The 17,681-nt window shown below is 38.0% G+C and overlaps 1 protein-coding gene across 2 annotated transcripts in view; it reads right to left on the reverse strand.

The window, feature by feature from the left end:
• nudcd1 (NudC domain containing 1) overlaps positions 1–17,681 on the reverse strand; it is a 49,036-nt gene that overhangs the window by 7,212 nt on the left and 24,143 nt on the right. For both annotated transcript variants that reach the window (XM_054763673.1, XM_054763672.1), the window contains exon 9: positions 2,147–2,306. In XM_054763673.1, coding sequence (XP_054619648.1) covers positions 2,147–2,306 — 160 coding nt within the window. The remainder of the gene's footprint in view (positions 1–2,146; positions 2,307–17,681) is intronic.

A 17,681-nucleotide genomic window follows, 5' to 3' on the forward strand; every position in this document is an offset into this window, starting at 1 on the left:
GTCATATGCATATTTAAGAAAATTTATTGTATTCTTGGCCTAAATACAGCATTTTCAAGCATAAAAACTGTTAAATGAAGGAAAATACAAGGTCTGGGTACACATACTAAACAGCACAGGAAGTTATTGTTCAGTATCCTCGGCACTGATTGGCTCACCCTGACCATGCTGGGTCTCTCACATGTGCTTCCTACAGTGGAAAGTATTGGTCTTGTGAGTGAGTGATTTCCGAGAACTTTTATGTAAACTCCACATGGCTTCTAAACATGCTGCCTATTCTACAGTCTTGTTTATGTCAAATGTATTCATATTGTTTATATTTTATATTACAGTACAGTACTATGTTTAATATTTGGTTACATCAGTGTAAAGGTGATTATGTTATTTCATGTCTACAGGGCACTGATAATATTTTAAAAAAATATTTAGAAGGTTTTAAACAGGTTTCCTATGTTCTAATTACAAAAATATTCCATTTATTAACATTGATTCATATATCATAGAAATTCATTTATCATGGTCGGGTCTGGAACCAATTAACCACGATAAATGAGGGATTACTGTATTCAGACTTTATTCCCATAATAATTTGACTTTATTACCATTATAGTATAATTTTTTTCCCCAACCTAATTTTTCAAAAAAATATTATTTATTTATTTATTTATTGTATCTCATAACATTTCAACTTTTTAAAAAATAAATGTTTTTCTTTAATATTTCAACTCATAATATTAAGAGTTTATTCTCGTAAAACTTTTTCTTGTCACAATAAAAGTTTTTTTAAATATTTTGACTTTATTCTCGTAAAACTACAGCTGATTTGTCCCTTTCTGCAACTATTTCAACTTTGTTCTTGTAAATTTCGTTGTTGTAATCATAACTTTCCCATAATATTTTCACTTCATTCTCATAACATTATAATTTTTTCCGCAACCTAATTTTCCAAAAATTACAACTTTATTCATTGTTTTGTTTGTCTCTCATAATATTACTAACATTACTAATATTATGAGAGACATTCTTTAATATTTCAACTTTTTGTTACAAAAATTATGTTTTTTTTTGCAGCTTAGTTATTACTGTCACTTTCAAAGGAGGACATTCTGTAAAGATGCTTAAGGATAGTGTAGCGTCCTAGCGGTATGTATAGTGTTTTTAGGAGTTCTCTGATTTCCGAATGTTTGTGAATGAGTCGTGTATGTGCGTGTATGAGGAGGAGACAAGCAGAGAAGACAGTTGAATTTGCTGATGTTTTGGCGTGGTTCAGTCGTCGTTTTTGCAATAAATGCTTGACTGTCTCCTCGTCTTCCATTCCTAACATCTTTATCCTTAATGATGTTCGTGACAGTCCTCCTTCCACTGCAAGTACTTCAAGCAAGTCCCATGTTTGTGGGCCAAATAAAGTTTTTGATTAATTTATGGGAGTCCAACATAACCATGAAACAACGAAACTCGGACCACCGGTAATTCATCTCATTTTCAGAATATGCAAAAACGAGCTGCTGGCTGAAAATGGCCCCTGGGCCGTACTTTTGAAAGCCCTGTCTTACCATAAAATCTCTTCTAAACACTCACAGTAATAAAAAAATACACACACATATACATACACACGCACGCACAGTGTAAGTGTGCGCTCAAACGGCAAGCAACATGCCGGCAGCAAACGAGGAAACCGCTCAGACTAATAATGAAAATGCCGTAGCCGTCAAACGGGAATTAAACGGCTTCCGGCGGCGGCACACAGAAAGTAAACATCATGCCGGTTAATTAAATGGTACTGAAAGAGGATCAGGAAGCAGTCCAAGAGATTAAAAATAAATGTCATCAATGTTTAATCATACCCTTATGTGTTTTGCATGTAATGCAAGTCCACAGCAACAAATCTGCAGTGTTAAGAGCAAGGTGAAACAGCTATCCTCACTTGAGTCATGACGCCATCTACTGTACGAAGTTGGAATGACAAGCTACACAGACTAGGCCATTATAATGTGTTTGTAAAAATAAAACAAAAAACAACAAAAACCCCCCCCACCAAATCTAGTTCTGGCGGTCCAAATGTACTCGTCGCGGGCCACAACAAATAAAAACTCTGCAATCTTTGTCCAGGTGGGTACTCATATAAATAACACGGGGTCCGTCTTACCCAGGGCATTGAAGGTGGCGACGTGCTCCCACATGTCGGCGGGCTGGTCGGGCCGTGGTTGCCACAGTAGAGCGTCCACGTCGTGCCGCAAGCAAAGACATGGCATCTCGGTGGGATTGACATCCACCGTGAAGAGGTACTGATGGCTGCCCAGATTCACCTGCGGCAGAAAAACATCCTCTGATTGTTATTTATGATTCATAATGTCGCCACTTTGGTTTGTCTGCGTTTGAGCACATGTGTTTTGTGTGTGTGAGATGATCACACTGAGGCATTTAGTGAGTCTGTCAGGTACTGAAAATCATCCGCCACCCCACCCACCACCCAAACTAACCCCGTGGAACCCAGTGACAAGCCTTTCAGCCATCACGCCTCCACTCCAAAACTCATTTTCTCACTGCTTGGCAGTCGGCACGTTTGTCGACTGACAAACACAGCAGAGAAGCAACAGAGAGGATGGGGTGGCGTTCTACTATGAACCATAACCGAGCGTAACGGAGACGAGCTGCGGATACAGTCAAGGGATCTGGAGCCTGCAGAAACTTCTGCATGAGCATTCTTTGACATTAGCATGACCACGCATTGCTACATTTAGACAAGACGAGATTTAAAAATTCATTTTAAGAAAAGTACAATGAAAATCAAACTTTTATTTAACCGCATCACAAAACAATGCAGGTGCATTTTGAAATGTTTATTGCCCCACAAACTGACACGAAACGATATTATTAGGGGTGTCACAAGATCTCGCGAGATTAGTACGTGACAAGATTTCTCGTTTAGAAAAAAACCTGTCTCGTGGGCACTAGGGCTGGGACGATAATAAATAAATAAATTCATCACACAATAAATGAAAATTAAGTCAATAATGCCGGCTTCAAAACATTCCCATGTGCATGCGTGTCTATTTTTCCTCATTTCCTGCCTTCAACAGGCAGGAAGAGGGTTAACTCAGCACCTTGGCCCGTTTTTTCCATAGAACAATGGTTTGAACGGAGTCAGCCCTTTTGTCATACCGTCTCTCTAGGTGGGTGGAGGCGGTGCCTCTAGCATACACACACAGTCTAGAACAGTATAACTTAGTAAAAATTCAATTAGTAGTTTGCAATATATTGACATTTCTAAAAATATTTTTTCATTTTTTTCTTAAAAGTAATGTTAAAATCTCGCCTTGTTAAAATCTCATAGACCCAATCTTGTGTATCGTCTTTTCATGTGGAGAGTCTCGTGACACCCCTAGATATTATTGTCAATTTTAATTTTTGAGACCAAAATAAACACTGCTATGATAATAATGTGATAATCACGCAATATTTCCTTTCATACAGATGTGTCTAAACTTAAGAGATAAGATTATAGCCTCCATTCATTGTGCATTTTGGTGTGTTGAATAGCCAATAAAGTACTGTATATTCAGTTCTTCATGAGGTTGTTGAATGACAATGAAAGGAAGACCAGCGTGTTGCCGGAATTAGAAATAAAACGTTGTTTAATGATTGTTGACGCACACTTCCAGCTGCGCTTGCCACACCGCTGTGAGTTTTCAGAATAAATCACCAAGGACTTGTTCCCAAATCACAAAAGCTTACAAGGACTCTGATCTTAAAAGGACTGGAATGAAAGGGGGCGAAACTATAAAAGCAAAAAAACAAAACTGCCAGATTTTTCCATCAAGGCCAAACAAAGGCCGCCTGTCGCTCACCTTCTCACCAAGTTTTCTTCTTTCCAAATATTCTGTGTTTTACTTTCTGTGAAGAGTGGTGTAATTGTGTTGGCTATTTTATACCAGGGTTTTTCAAATGGTCTCAACCTGGTACCCACATTTTCCAACGGTCATTAAGACTTTTATTTTAGCCTTTTTTTTATATTTACTTTTATTATTTTAAACATTTTTATTGAAGTCATTTTTATTTTTGGTGTTTTTTTTACACTTTTATTTAAGCCATTTTTATTTTTATTTTGCTATTATTAAGATGTAAGTCATTTGAATGTATTTTTTTTTATTATTTTTTTACACTTATTTATGACAGTTTTATTTTTTATTTGTATTTTTTTATTGATTATTTTTATTAGATTATTATTTACATTTTTAAGTCATTCAAATTTATTTTTATTATTTATTTTACACTAATTTAAGTCATTTTTAGTTTTGGAAATAATTTTTAAACTTTTATTTAAATCATTTTTAGTTTTATTATTTTATAAACTTTAAAGTCATTTTTATTTATTTTACCATCTTTTACACTTCAAAGTCTTATTTATTAATTAATTAATTTAAGTAATTGTATTTGTGTAAATGTACTTTTTTATTGCCTGTCACCTTTTGAAACATTAATACTACATATACAATACTATATTAATAATACTAATATTACATGTCCAAGTCCATTTTAGAGGAATTTATTAAGGAATTGAAGAACATAAATGCATGCATACAAATAATGCATCAATTAAAATCAAATATCAAAAAGAAATCTGATATTTCACTTGAAGTCAGACATGAGTTGTATATTTCATATTTCAATGTAATTTTTGACTTGCTGTCTGTGGATCGGCGACCCACTTTTGGATCCCGACCCACCAGTTGAGAACCACCGTTTTCTTGGATACACGCCAAGCATCCAGTTTACCATACAACTTTCAAAATACAAGAGCCCTTTGATATTTACAACTTTTTCATTGGTTATTAAGCACGCTAAAAATCCAGCGTAGGTCAAAATATGATGCCAAACTAATACATTGCAGGAAAAAAACAAAACATGACACGCACTGACCGCCACAAATAAATATGGCGCTATCTGTTTGCCCTTGCTCATAAACACATTATAATGGGCCTGATATTTAAAAAGTATTCAGACCTCTCTAAATACTTTCACAAAAGAGGCTAGTTACAATAGAAGCCCACAAATAATTTATCCAGGATTTCCACTACATGTAATTTGATCGTGGCGCACTGCCACTACAAAATAAAAGCCGTCACACTATATTACTTAACAATGTTAAGTAATATATATATATATATATATATATATATATATATATATATATATATATATATATATATATATACATACAGACCCTTTCCAAAAAATTAGAATGTCATGGAAAAGTTGTTTAATTTCCATAATTCCATTCAAAAAGTTAAACTTTCATAGATTATAGATTCAGGGCCCACAATTTAAACGATTTCAAGTGTTTATTTGTTTATTTTTACATAATTTGGGCTTCCAGCTCATTAAACCCACAAAAACAGGAATTCAAAAAATTAGAATACTGTGAAGAAATCTGCCCAAATTTTGCAGGGGATGAATGTTTTAAACTGAGTGTCACACACTAATCATCTACTAAACTCAAATCACCTGCACAGGCTTCCCCAGGTGTCATTAAATAGCTTCAGTTTGGTTCAATTGTCTCAGTTGGGTTCAATATGGGGAAGACTGCAGACATGACAACTGGCCAGAAGACCATCATTGATACCCTCCATAGGATGGGTAAGCCACAAAAGTTCATAGCTAAGGAGGCTGGTTGTTCACAGAGTGCTGTGTCCAAGCATATCAATGGAAAGTCTAGAGGAAGGGCAAAATGTGGCAGGAGAAGATGCACCAACAAAAGAGATGACCGTGGGCTTCAGCGGATTATCAAACGGAAGATTCAAGAATCTGGCAGAGATCCAGAAAGAGTGGAATGAGGCGGGAGTCACAGCTTCAAAAACCACCACATTCAGACGCATCCGGGAGATGGGCTACAACTGTCGGGTTCCTCGGGTCAAGCCACTTCTGAACCTGAGCCAACGTAGGAAGCGTCCCCACTGGGCCAAGGAGAAGAAGGACTGGACTGTTGGCCAGTGGTCCAAGGTCCTCTTTTCCGATGAAAGTAAAGTGTGCCTTTCATTTGGGAATCAAGGTCCAAGGGTTTGGAGGAAGACGGGTGAGGAACAGAACCCAAGCTGCCTGAGATCCAGTGTGAAATATCCACAGTCCGTCATGATTTGGGGTGCAATGTCTGGTGCAGGTGTTGGTGCTTTCTTAAATCCAAGGTCACCGCAACAGTCTACCAGAATGTTTTAGAGGATCTGTATGGAGATGCAGATTTCATCTTCCAGCAGGACCTGGCCCCTGCCCATACCGCCAGAAGCACCAAAACCTGGTTTGATGCCCATGCCATCACAGTGCTTGACTGGCCAGCCAACTCACCGGACCTAAACCCCGTTGAGAATCGATGGGGTATTCTCAAGAGGAAAATGAGGGGCACCAGACCCAACAACAAAGAAGAGCTGACAGCAAGCATCAAGGAAATCTGGGCTTCCATAACTCCCAGGCAATGCCACAGGCCGATTGCTTCAATGCCACGTCGCATCGAGGCAGTGATTAAGGCAAATGGATTCCCAACCAAGTATTGAAGATTGACACATCGTTTTGAAAGTACCATATTTTGATTGATTTGATGTGATCCTAATTTCTTTCTTTTTTTCCTGCAAAAACTGAGAAGTAAATGGTGATTTCTTCACAGTATTCTAATTTTTTGCATTCCTGTTTTCGTGGGTTTTATGAGCTGGAAGTCCAAATTACGTAAAAATAAACAAATAAACACTTGAAATCGTTTAAATTGTGGGCCCTGAATCTATAATCTATGAAAGTTTAACTTTTTGAATGGAATTATGGAAATTAAACAACTTTTCCATGACATTCTAATTTTTTGGAAAGGGTCTGTATATATATATATATATATATATATATATATATAGTGTCAAGTCTGTGCAAGTCTTTTTTTTTTTCCAATCAACTTTATTAATGCCTCAAATCGGTGCAAGTTCAGACTAACACTTGGTGACGCCTTCTGACGCATCACGCTCTCATTGGCTGATTTTTGAGGCACCGCCTACGCTCTCATCTCATTGGCTGATTATCGGGGCACTGCCTACGCTCTCATCTCATTGGCTGAGTTATACAGCACGTACGTAAGTTTGTGTGAGACAGGCTTGTCCCTTCAAACTCCTTCCTCTTCGTAGCCCGCCTGAAACTAACTTAAACAATTAAGTTAAGTTACAAATTAAAATTTTGCACACAGCATTATCTTGTAGTGCGTGTGCGTTTGTCTGTGAGACCAGCTGACTCTTAGACTCTTTGAGTCGCGTTTCGACTCAGGCTAGTCCTCCTCCTCCTTCCTGCCTCCACTTGCGCTCCTGATCAAGACATCTGGTGAACGGTAAGATTGTTTTTGTTTTTCAGTTTTATTCATTTACAGTAATCTTATTACCTTATTTTATATTGGAATGTTACTGTACTATGTTAATGCTAATGTTTTCTTATATTTTCCCACCATATTTGGTGCACTTTGAATATTTTGAAGTGCCAAAGGGGTGAGTTTTGGAAGATCTTGGAACGGATTATGCTATTTACTATGTATTTTACGCTTCTTATAACATAAAATCCCTATAACATAAAGGTTCTCGGAACGGATTATTTATGTTGTAGGGGCGTCTACTGTATATACAGTCAAACTTGTCTATAGCGGCCACTAGAGGGAGTCTGCGAAAGTGGCCGCTATAGACAGGTGGCCTCTATAGACAGGTTGGCGTCCCGTTTGAATGTTGACCAGTAGAGGAAAAAAAAGAATACCCCAGGACACCATCCGTAGTCTCATTAGGAGCATGCCCCGACGTTGTCAGGCATGCGTACAAGCACGTGGGGGCCACACAAACTACTGAGAATCATTTTGAGTTGCTACAATGACATTTTGGCAAAATGGACCAGTGTGCTGCATCATTTTTTCACTTTCATTTTTGGGGTGTCTTTGATTTCCCCCCCTCTATGGGGTGATCATTTTCATTTCTATCAAATTATGTGGCATCATTTTGTTACTAATACATCACCCGATTATTATCAGGAAAGATATTCAAGATCATTTTTCCACTAGTTTAGATCTGATGTGTTTTCAAAGTGTTCCTTTAATTTTTTTGAGCAGTATATATATATATATATATATATATATACGTATACATATATATACACATATACATATACATATATATATATACATACACATATATACAGTATATACACATATATATACACACATATATATATATATACACATATACATATACATATATACACATATATATATATATACACACACACACACATATATATATATATATATACACACATTATTTTTGCACATACTGTATTTACCCCAATTAGTTTGAAAACAATTTGAAAAACATGCACCGGAATCGCCTGTCTGCCCTGTTGGCACTTGCGCATGTGTGTGCCACTGCCTCTCTGGCGGCAGCTCGGTAGCTCGTTTTCGTCTCACTTTCATGCTAACTTACTTTTTTTAAAAGTGTCACTTAACAATCTTGCTCTCTTGTTATCATTATAATACTTCTGGCTTGTCTTCAAAACAATTAGTTGTGTGTTCAACGTAAACACATAGTGTGTCTCCAACAGGTAGCTCGTTTGCTAGCAGTCGTTCACTGGCTGATGTTAAGTAGTTCACCCAAGAATATTTGCTTCGGCTCTTAGTATTTTTATAAGTGTTCTATTCAAACATAACACCTGCATTTAATGACAAATGAGCACGCTGAGTGGAGATGTGCTTTGTAAATAAAGTAGTAAAATGGACTAACCCAATCTGCTGGGTCAAAACAACTAACGCTGGGATGGTGCTATAGTGGGTAACAGCTGAATTATTTTCAACCCATCATTTTTTGTGTGTATCATAACCTTAGATTTATACTGTTTGTACAGGACAGCTTTCTATAACAAAAATAATTAAATTGCTATTTTATTTTTGTTAATTGTGTTATTTTGAACTAAAAAAATATATTATTGAACAATTAATTTCCCCTGTATTGGGATTACTCTAAAACAGGCATCAGATTTAATTTAGGTTTGTGTCAAATTGTACAAAATGTTGTACTTCTGTACTAGTCACAGACTAAATGTGTCAGGTAACAAAAATAGGCTCGACATTTTAGACTCTCAGTTTAAGTGCTCTCTGCAACTTTGCCATTAACAGTTTTGCAATGTTTGAAAAACTTAAAATAAATAAGCTAACAAATAAGTAATTTAAATATATTACTTGTAATAGTAAGAATTGCAGATGCAGCAGTGGCACGGCATAGCAACGGCAGTCCCATGCAGCCCACTACCGCAGCTTCAGAAAATCCTCGGGGAACCCTGTTATCCAATTAATCGACAACTATTTTGGTATTTCCATTTATTCTTTTTATGTAAAATTTTTAATATCCTCCGATTTTAGCCTCTCAAATGTTAACATTTTTTAATTTCCTTAGTCATCCATAAAAGCAGTGTTTTAGGCAAAAACAAGATATTCCCACACATTGGCTTTGACTATGGAAAACAGTGATGGACATTTAGCCTCTTTTATGACATGTTACAAATCAATTGGCAATAAAGTGTACTTTTTCTCCACTGCTCGCTCTTCCTTTTTTACATATTTTTTAAATTTTACAAATATTTTCTTGTAATTTAAAAATAACGCTGTGACTTTATTCTCATAATATCACACCTGTTTCCTCACCTAATTTTCCAAAAATTGCACATTTGTTCATTTTTGTTGTTAATATTGCAAAAATTATTGCAGATATTTTTTCATATTAATATTATGACATTATTCTAAAATTTATACTTTGTTCTGGCAAAATAACTGTTCTTTTTCCATTTTTCTTGGTGTTTTTGTTAGCTTTCTCGTTGAATTGTATTTTTAAAATGTGCCGAGGATGGACAAAAAAAATCAGCCATGGCCATCATACGTGCTAATCATATGGATTTGGTCCATCTTAGGGCAGTGGTTCTCAACTGGTGGGTCGCAGATAGCAAGTCAAAAGATCCATTAAAATATATAATATACAACTCATGTCTGACTTCAAGTGAAATATCTGATTTTGTGGTCTTTTAGTTATTTAATTTTAATTTACGCATTATTTGTATGCAAGAAGTTGATCATGTTCTTCCTCATTTCTTTGACAAAATGGCATAATAAATTCCTCTAAAATGGACCTTGGATATACTGTATGTAATTAAGTGTATTAATGTTTCAAAAGATGACAGGCAATTTGAAAAAACAAATACATTTACACAAACACAATTACATAAATAAATGAATGAATAACTAAATAAACAAAAAAGACTTAAAAGTAGGGGTGTAACAAAATCCGAGGCCATGGTTCTCAGTCGGAAAAGAGTGGATTGCTCCCTTCGGGTTGGGAATGAAGTCTAGCCCCAGGTGGTTCAAGTATCTCGGGGTCTTGTTCACAAGTGAGGGAAGGTTGGAGCGTGAGGTCGAATCAGCGCAGTGTCTGCAGTAATGCGGTCGCTGTACTGGACCGTCGTGGTGAAAAGAGCTGAGCCGGAAGGCAAAGCTTTCAATTTACTGGTCGATCTGTGTTCCCACCCTCATTTATGGTCATGAGCTTTGGGTTGTGACCGAAAGAACGAGATCGTGGATACAAGCGGCTGAAATGAATTTCCTCCGTAGGGCAGCTGGACTCACCGTAAGAGATAGCGTGAGGAGCTCAGAGTAGAGCCGCTGCTCCTTCACATCGAGAGGAGCCAGTTGAGGTGGCTCGGGCATCTAGTCCGGATGCCTCCTGGATGCCTCTCTGGTAAGGTGTTTCGGGCATGCCCAGCTGGGAGAAGGTCCCGTGGAAGACCTTGGACACGCTGGAGGGATTATGTCTCACAGCTGGCCTGGGAATGCCTTGGTGTCCTCCCGGTGGAGCTGGAGAAGGTGGCTGGGGACTGGGAAGTCTGGGCTTCCCTACTTCCCTACTTCCCTACTGACTACTGCCCCCGCGACCCGGACCCAGATAAGCGGAGGAAAATTGATGGATGGAACACTGTAAATAAAGTATAGGGGTGTAACGATTCATTCACTACAGCTTATTTTATAAACAGTGACACCATTTCTGTGTAACACTGGTGTAAAGTGCAAATTTACTACAAGGCGTCTAGCTGCACATTTTGAGGGAACCAACAAAATTTTATAAACAAGCTTTTGTTGAAATGTTTTTGACTTGGTATTTCGTAGCGTGGCTCCAAAGTGCGCATCATAAAGCGAGACTCATCATTCTCGACAACACTGTACGGCCGCAGATCCTTGCGAATATACACAGATATACCGTGAGTGATCGACTTTGACCTGGGGGAGTTGAAAGGGAGTTTTACTTGAAGTAGAGCCCCCACGGTGGTCTGGCCACGGCTTTTTGGCTTACTAGCTCTGGGTGATGGCGCTGCAAGTGGCTGTGCATATTCGTTGTGTTTCCAATATACGTAACTTTTGTGAAACAGTTCTTGCATGTAGCAAAGTCCTTCTCCAGCTTTTTTACACCATCAGTACTGTAAAACCCGAAATGCGTCCACACTTTAGACTTGTAGGCTGCCGGTGTATCTTTCAACTTCTGCTTTCCGCTCATGTCCGCAATGTTCTCTCCTGTTGTGTGTTTACTTCGCTTGCCGACTTCCGCCGACTTTTCCGCCGCTCCCGCGAGGCGGGTCCCTAGCGGACCGCCAAGGAATTGCGCAAAAGGAAGTAATAATGAGTGAGTTTACTTGGCGGGCGCATATCAATAATGGATCGGGAGATAAAATATCGCCATATATCGCCATATCGAGATATTGTCACACTCCTACTTCACATGCAAAGTACAGTCGTGGAAAAAATGATTAGACCGCCTTTGCTTCTTCAGTTTCTTGTTCATTTTAATGCCTGATACAACTAAAGGCACCTTTGTTTGGACAAATATAACAATGACAACCAAAACACCTCAAAAGAGTTACATTTTTTTTGGCAGTACAATGCTTTAGCTATTCATGTAAGAACTTAAGTGATTTTGGTTATTATCAAGAAAACCATGGAAGTTGCTCGATATCAGCTCTTAAATTAAACTCTTATGAGCTATATTTGTTATCATCATTATATCTGTTCTAATAAATGTACCTTTAGTTGTATCAGGCATTAAAATGGATCAATAAGCTGAAGAAACAAGGGTTGTCTAATAATTTTTCCCATGAGTGTATCTGTTTGCTCTCCAGGTTTGGTCTCATCATTATCAAAACTTATCATAAACCCACCACATCACGGTACCCTGTTCAGTGTATCTGGTAAGTGCGTCATCAAGATGGAGGACCCATCTCAACCCTTTCAGCGGCAAAAGGTACTAGGAGGCCAAATTACTTGCTAGTTGCTGCATCGTTCTTTCACATGGCTGCTCTGTTCAGGAAGACTATCAGCACAAAAAAAGCCCCTGCTGCTATCAGTTACAGGTGAGTAAGTTTCAATACCTAATTGAAGATACCATACAACATTCATTTGCTGATGAAATTATGAAATTTGCATAATGTACCTCACTTTTGGGTGCAAAGTGCAGTTTTGGATTGCACTATTTAAAGTAAATAATTCATCATGACAAGGTATACCACCCTCTGTACATCCTGATTTTGTTTTGCATTTTTACCTCATTTTTTGTAGTCAGTGATAATTTATTCTTAAGTATGTCAGCATTATTAATAATTTATACCTGATTCCCTTTCAAAAAAACTAGAATCTAGGAAACTGCACGGTCCAGTATCCATGTATTTATTTCACAGTCACACTGGTTGAATTTTTTTGCTAAAAAGTTACTGAAACGATGTCAAATTACTCAATCGTTTCGGATCGTTCTTAATGAACCAAAATCGCTCTTGAATCTAATCGGCAACCACAAATTGTGACACGAATCAAATCGTTATTAAAACAAAATGTTACACCCCTAATGAAGTGTAAACATACCAAAAATAAATTAAGATTACTTAAAAGTGTAAATAATAATACAAATTTAAAAAAATGACTTAAATAAAAGTGGGTCCCGACTTAATGGCCATTGGAAAATGCGGGTTCCAGGTTCAAACCATTTGAGAACCCCTGGTCTAGGGCCTAATCTTTTAATTATTCAAAACAAGAAGCTTCAGATTACTCGACTAACAAAATAATCGTTAACCCAAAACTTTTTCAAGTCTTCTTGGAGTCTTTGGGAGACTGTGACAGGAAAGCGCATATCGCCGTATTGCTCTTTTCAATGCGCAGTGGGTGCTGCTCTGGGCCCCTCATCCATCTAAGAGCACTCACAGACCACGCCGTCTTGTTTGTGACATTAAAACAAACGCAAAAAAGAAGCGACAGAAGAACGCTTGTTATTTGTTTCTCTTTTCATGTTTTTCACTCGGGCCACACAGTGGCCGAGTGGTTAGCATGTTGGCCACACAGTCAGGAGATCTGAAAGATCTGGGCTCGAATCTCCATTGGGCATCTCTGTACGGAGTTTGCATGTTCTTCCCGTGCGTGCGTGGGTTTACTCCGGGTACTCCGTTTTCCTCCCACATTCCAAAAACATGCATGTTAGGTTAATTAGTGACTCTAAATTGTCCATAGGTATGAATGTGAGTGTGAATGTTTGTTTGTCTACATATGCCCCGCAATTCGCTGGTGACCCCGCCTCTCGCAAGAAGTCAGTTGGGATAGGCTCCAGCATACCCGCAACCCTACTGAGGATAAGCGGCATAGAAAAAGGATGGATGGATGGATGGATGTTTTTCGGTCACGTTTTGTCTCTCCCACGACATTATTACAATCACATGCACATGCACCACAGCAAATTATGCAAATTAGAAAATGACATCATCTAACCCCCTAGTTACCCGTTACCCACCCACACAAATTCATTGCAGGGGAACACTTCACACCACTGCTTAGATGATGGATTCAACTTTAAAACTTGGATTGCCTCCACTGTAAAGCACAATGAAGATGAGTCCAGTAAACGTGACTCACACAGCTGCCCTGTTATGAAACACGCACGCACGCACACACAGACACACTGTGTCTTTCCCGGCGAGCGTGGCCGCAGAGAGGAATATGGACGAAAGGTACTAAATTAATAGGATGTGCTACAATTTAAAGATGAAAGGGGGAGAAAAAAAGGTCAGCAGATATCTCAGTGAGCAGGGCCAAGCATTCAGGCTGACACAATGAGCGGATGAAGAAAAATAGGAAGGTAAGGCTTTCCGGATGAGGTTGAGATAAACAAACACACACACACACTTGCACCGACTCACATGCTCGCACAGTCGCTGGTAGCCTTCAAAAGGCTGCTGGTTATTTGTGGGCAGCAGGGAAACATTAAAAGGGCTTTCAATGGGAAAGACTCAGCATTGCTTACATTCATGCTAATTATAAGCCTTTTATTCATTACACAGTGGAGTGGACTCCTGTGGGGGCTTTGTAATGGACACAAAATGAAAGTGAAAGAGGACCATTAGCTGTGGACATTCAGCTTCCTCTTCATTAGAAACTCACAAGGTCATCCTTCAGTGATAGAAGACTACGGGAGGATGTTCTTTCCGTTTAAACAACTTTGTCATTGAGTTTGTTTTTTTTACTCCATGCTTTAAACAACACAGCAACACGCAAGTTGAAAGAAGAAAACTTTAAAGAAAACTTTAAAGCAGGGGTCTCCAAAGTGTGGCCTGGGGGCCATATGCAAACCACGGCTGTTCTTCATTGAGCCGCATCACAGTCAAAAAATAGAATTGAACAAAACACTGTAAAAATGGAAAAATCAGCAGTAATTTTACAGAAATGAAGTAAAATATTAAGAGAAAACAATTGTAATGAAACAAGAAAACAAAAAGCAATTTTACAAAAATAAAACATACTCTTTTAGTAACATTGAGCTGAAATATTAAATAAAAAATCTTTTTTTTTTTAATCGGAATATTATAAGTAACAAAACAAAATAATTTGGGAAATTAGGTGGGGGAAAAGTTATAATGTTACGAGAATAAAGTAAAAGATGCTATGGGAATAAAGTCAAATTTACAAGAAGAAAGTTGAAATAGTTAGAAAAAAGTCGTATTCTAACACGAAAAAAACCCCATAATATTGGGGAAAACATAATGAGAATAAAATCATAATATTAAGAGAAGTAAATTTACAAAGATTACTTAAGAAAAAAAGTTTAAATATTTGTAAAATAAAAAAACAGCAAAAATGGGGGAAAAAAGCCAAGAGTGAAGTTGACATTAATAATAAGCTTTTACACCTATATGACAAAGCTGAGATTCCATTTTTTGTGACATATATATAACTTCTTAGTCGGGCTGGGTGATTTTGGCAAAAATCAAAATCACAATTAATTGACCCTCCAACCTCAATTTCAGTAACGTACAATTATCCCACTATTAACTATTTATTCTGTAAACATTTGTATAATTCTGAAACAAGTAAAATGTCCGTTAAAACATAACTGAGATTAATTGAGATCTAAAGCTTTGTGACTCCAGCAAACCGCAGTGAGAGCCATTATCCACAAATGGCCAAAACATGGAACAGTGCTCAACCTTTCCAGGAGTGGCCGGCCAACCAAAATGACACCAACAGCGCAGCGACGACTCATCCAAGAAGTCACAAAAGACACCACAACAACATCCAAAGAACTGCAGGCTTCACTTGCCTCAGTCACTGTCAGTGTTCATGACTCCACCATAAGAAAGGTACAGGGCAAACATGGCAGACTTCCAAGATCGAAACCACTGCTGAACAAAAAGAACATTAAGGCTTGTCTCAATTTTGTCAGAAAATATCTTGATGATCCCCAAGACCTTTGGAAAAATACTGGTCTGACAAGAGAAAAGTTTAACTTTTTGGAAGGTGTGTGTACCATTAGATCTGGCGTAAAAGTAACGCCGCATTTCAGAAAAAGAACATCATAGCAACAGTAAAATATGCTGGCCTAGGGCTGTTTTGCTGCTTCAGGACCTGGAAGACTTGCTATGATAAACAGAATTCTGCTGTCTATCAAAAAATCCTGAAGGAGAATGTCCGGCCGTCTGTTGGTGACTTCAAGCTGAAACCAACTTGGGTTCTGCAGCAGTACAATGATCCAAAACACTCCAGCAAGTCCACCTCTGAGTGGCTGAAGACAAAACAAAACAAAAGGAAGACTTTGGAGTGGCCTAGTCAAAGTCCTGAAATGAATCCTATTGAGATGCTGTGGCATGACTTTAAAAAGGCGCTTCCTGCTGGAAAATACTCCATTGAGACTGAATTACAACAATTCAGCAAAGATGGGTGGGCCAAAATTCCTTCACAGCGCTGTAAGAGACTCATTGCAAGTTATCACAAACGCTTGATTGCAGTCGTTGCTGCTAAGGGTGGCGCAACCAGTTATTAGGTTTAGGCTATCACTTTTTCCACACAGGGCCATGTAAGATTTTTATCTCCCTTAATTATAAAAAGTTTGATTTAACACTCTTTCACACCACTGTATAGTTAGGGCTGGGCATAGTTCAAATTTGAGCGATTCCGGTTCCTAACAATTCTCGATTCAATTCTTTTCAGAGGTAGGGTCATAAAAGTTTGCATGGTTTAAATGAGGCCGCTATCCAAAGTTCCTGGATGTAATGTCTGAACATCTCCATGATTTAAAAAAAAAATTACATTAAGTTTTTATGAATTAATTTACTAGGAATTTCTCACAGGGTCATTTTCAACCAGTATATAAATATCAAACCATTGAACTTGAACATAAATGTTTTAAAGTCTCTTTACATAGGAATACATGTTCACAAATTATTCTTCTTTGAAAACATGAAAAAACATTTACACATATCCTGTTGTTTATGTGTTGGAGAGTGTCTTATGATGCATAATAGAGAAAGTGTAACTTAGCCATGCTACTGAGTTCCTACTAACCTGCGTGCAAAATATCAAGTACGGTGAATGGAGTAAAACTTAACTCTGAGTCTGGTCAACTTCCTGGCAAAAGCAAGCGTTAATGTCAGGTTGTTTGTCTATGAAAAAGTACACAGCCGAATGTTAGCTGGATGTCTGAGTTGGCCACGGTATTCGCATTATAAAGTATAATTTCTTAGCTGCTTAAATGTTGGCATTAGATGAATGTAATGTATTCTTTTGCTTACCTGACTGGTTGGAAGAAGTCCGGCGTAGCGTGTCAAATACAGGGCACTCTGGAGGTGTCATGTTAGCGGTGCACCCTCCTTTACATGATATAATGGCGTTGCAAATGTTGCACTGCGCCGACCGTTCATTGTTTTGCAGAATTTCAGCCAAACTTGACCGTTCATTGTTTGCAGAATTTCAGCCAAACTTTCTAGCGCACTATCATTCATCCGTCCATCCATTTTCTATGCCGCTTGTCCTCATGATATGCTGGAACCTATCCATCGTACTGTCCGTGGTTGAAATGGATGAACACAAACGCTTCCTGCCACTTCTTTGTTGGTGTTCCCCGGCTTCTTTTTTTCTGGTGAGTGGGCTGGTCTATCACAGAAAGTAGGAACCGAAATGTAAAAAAAAATTAACCGTTCCAGGAGAATCGGAATGCTAGTCCTGGTTACCATTGATGCTCGATGCAGAACCCGACCTATAGTTACTAGTTTCTTCCAATTATGTCACTCCTTTATGTGTTTGTTTTCTTAAAATCACATTGTAAACTAGTATATTTTAGAAT

The sequence above is a fragment of the Dunckerocampus dactyliophorus genome, chromosome 20 (genome assembly GCF_027744805.1).
Source record: "Dunckerocampus dactyliophorus isolate RoL2022-P2 chromosome 20, RoL_Ddac_1.1, whole genome shotgun sequence".
In the NCBI taxonomy this organism is placed as follows: Eukaryota; Metazoa; Chordata; class Actinopteri; order Syngnathiformes; family Syngnathidae; genus Dunckerocampus; species Dunckerocampus dactyliophorus.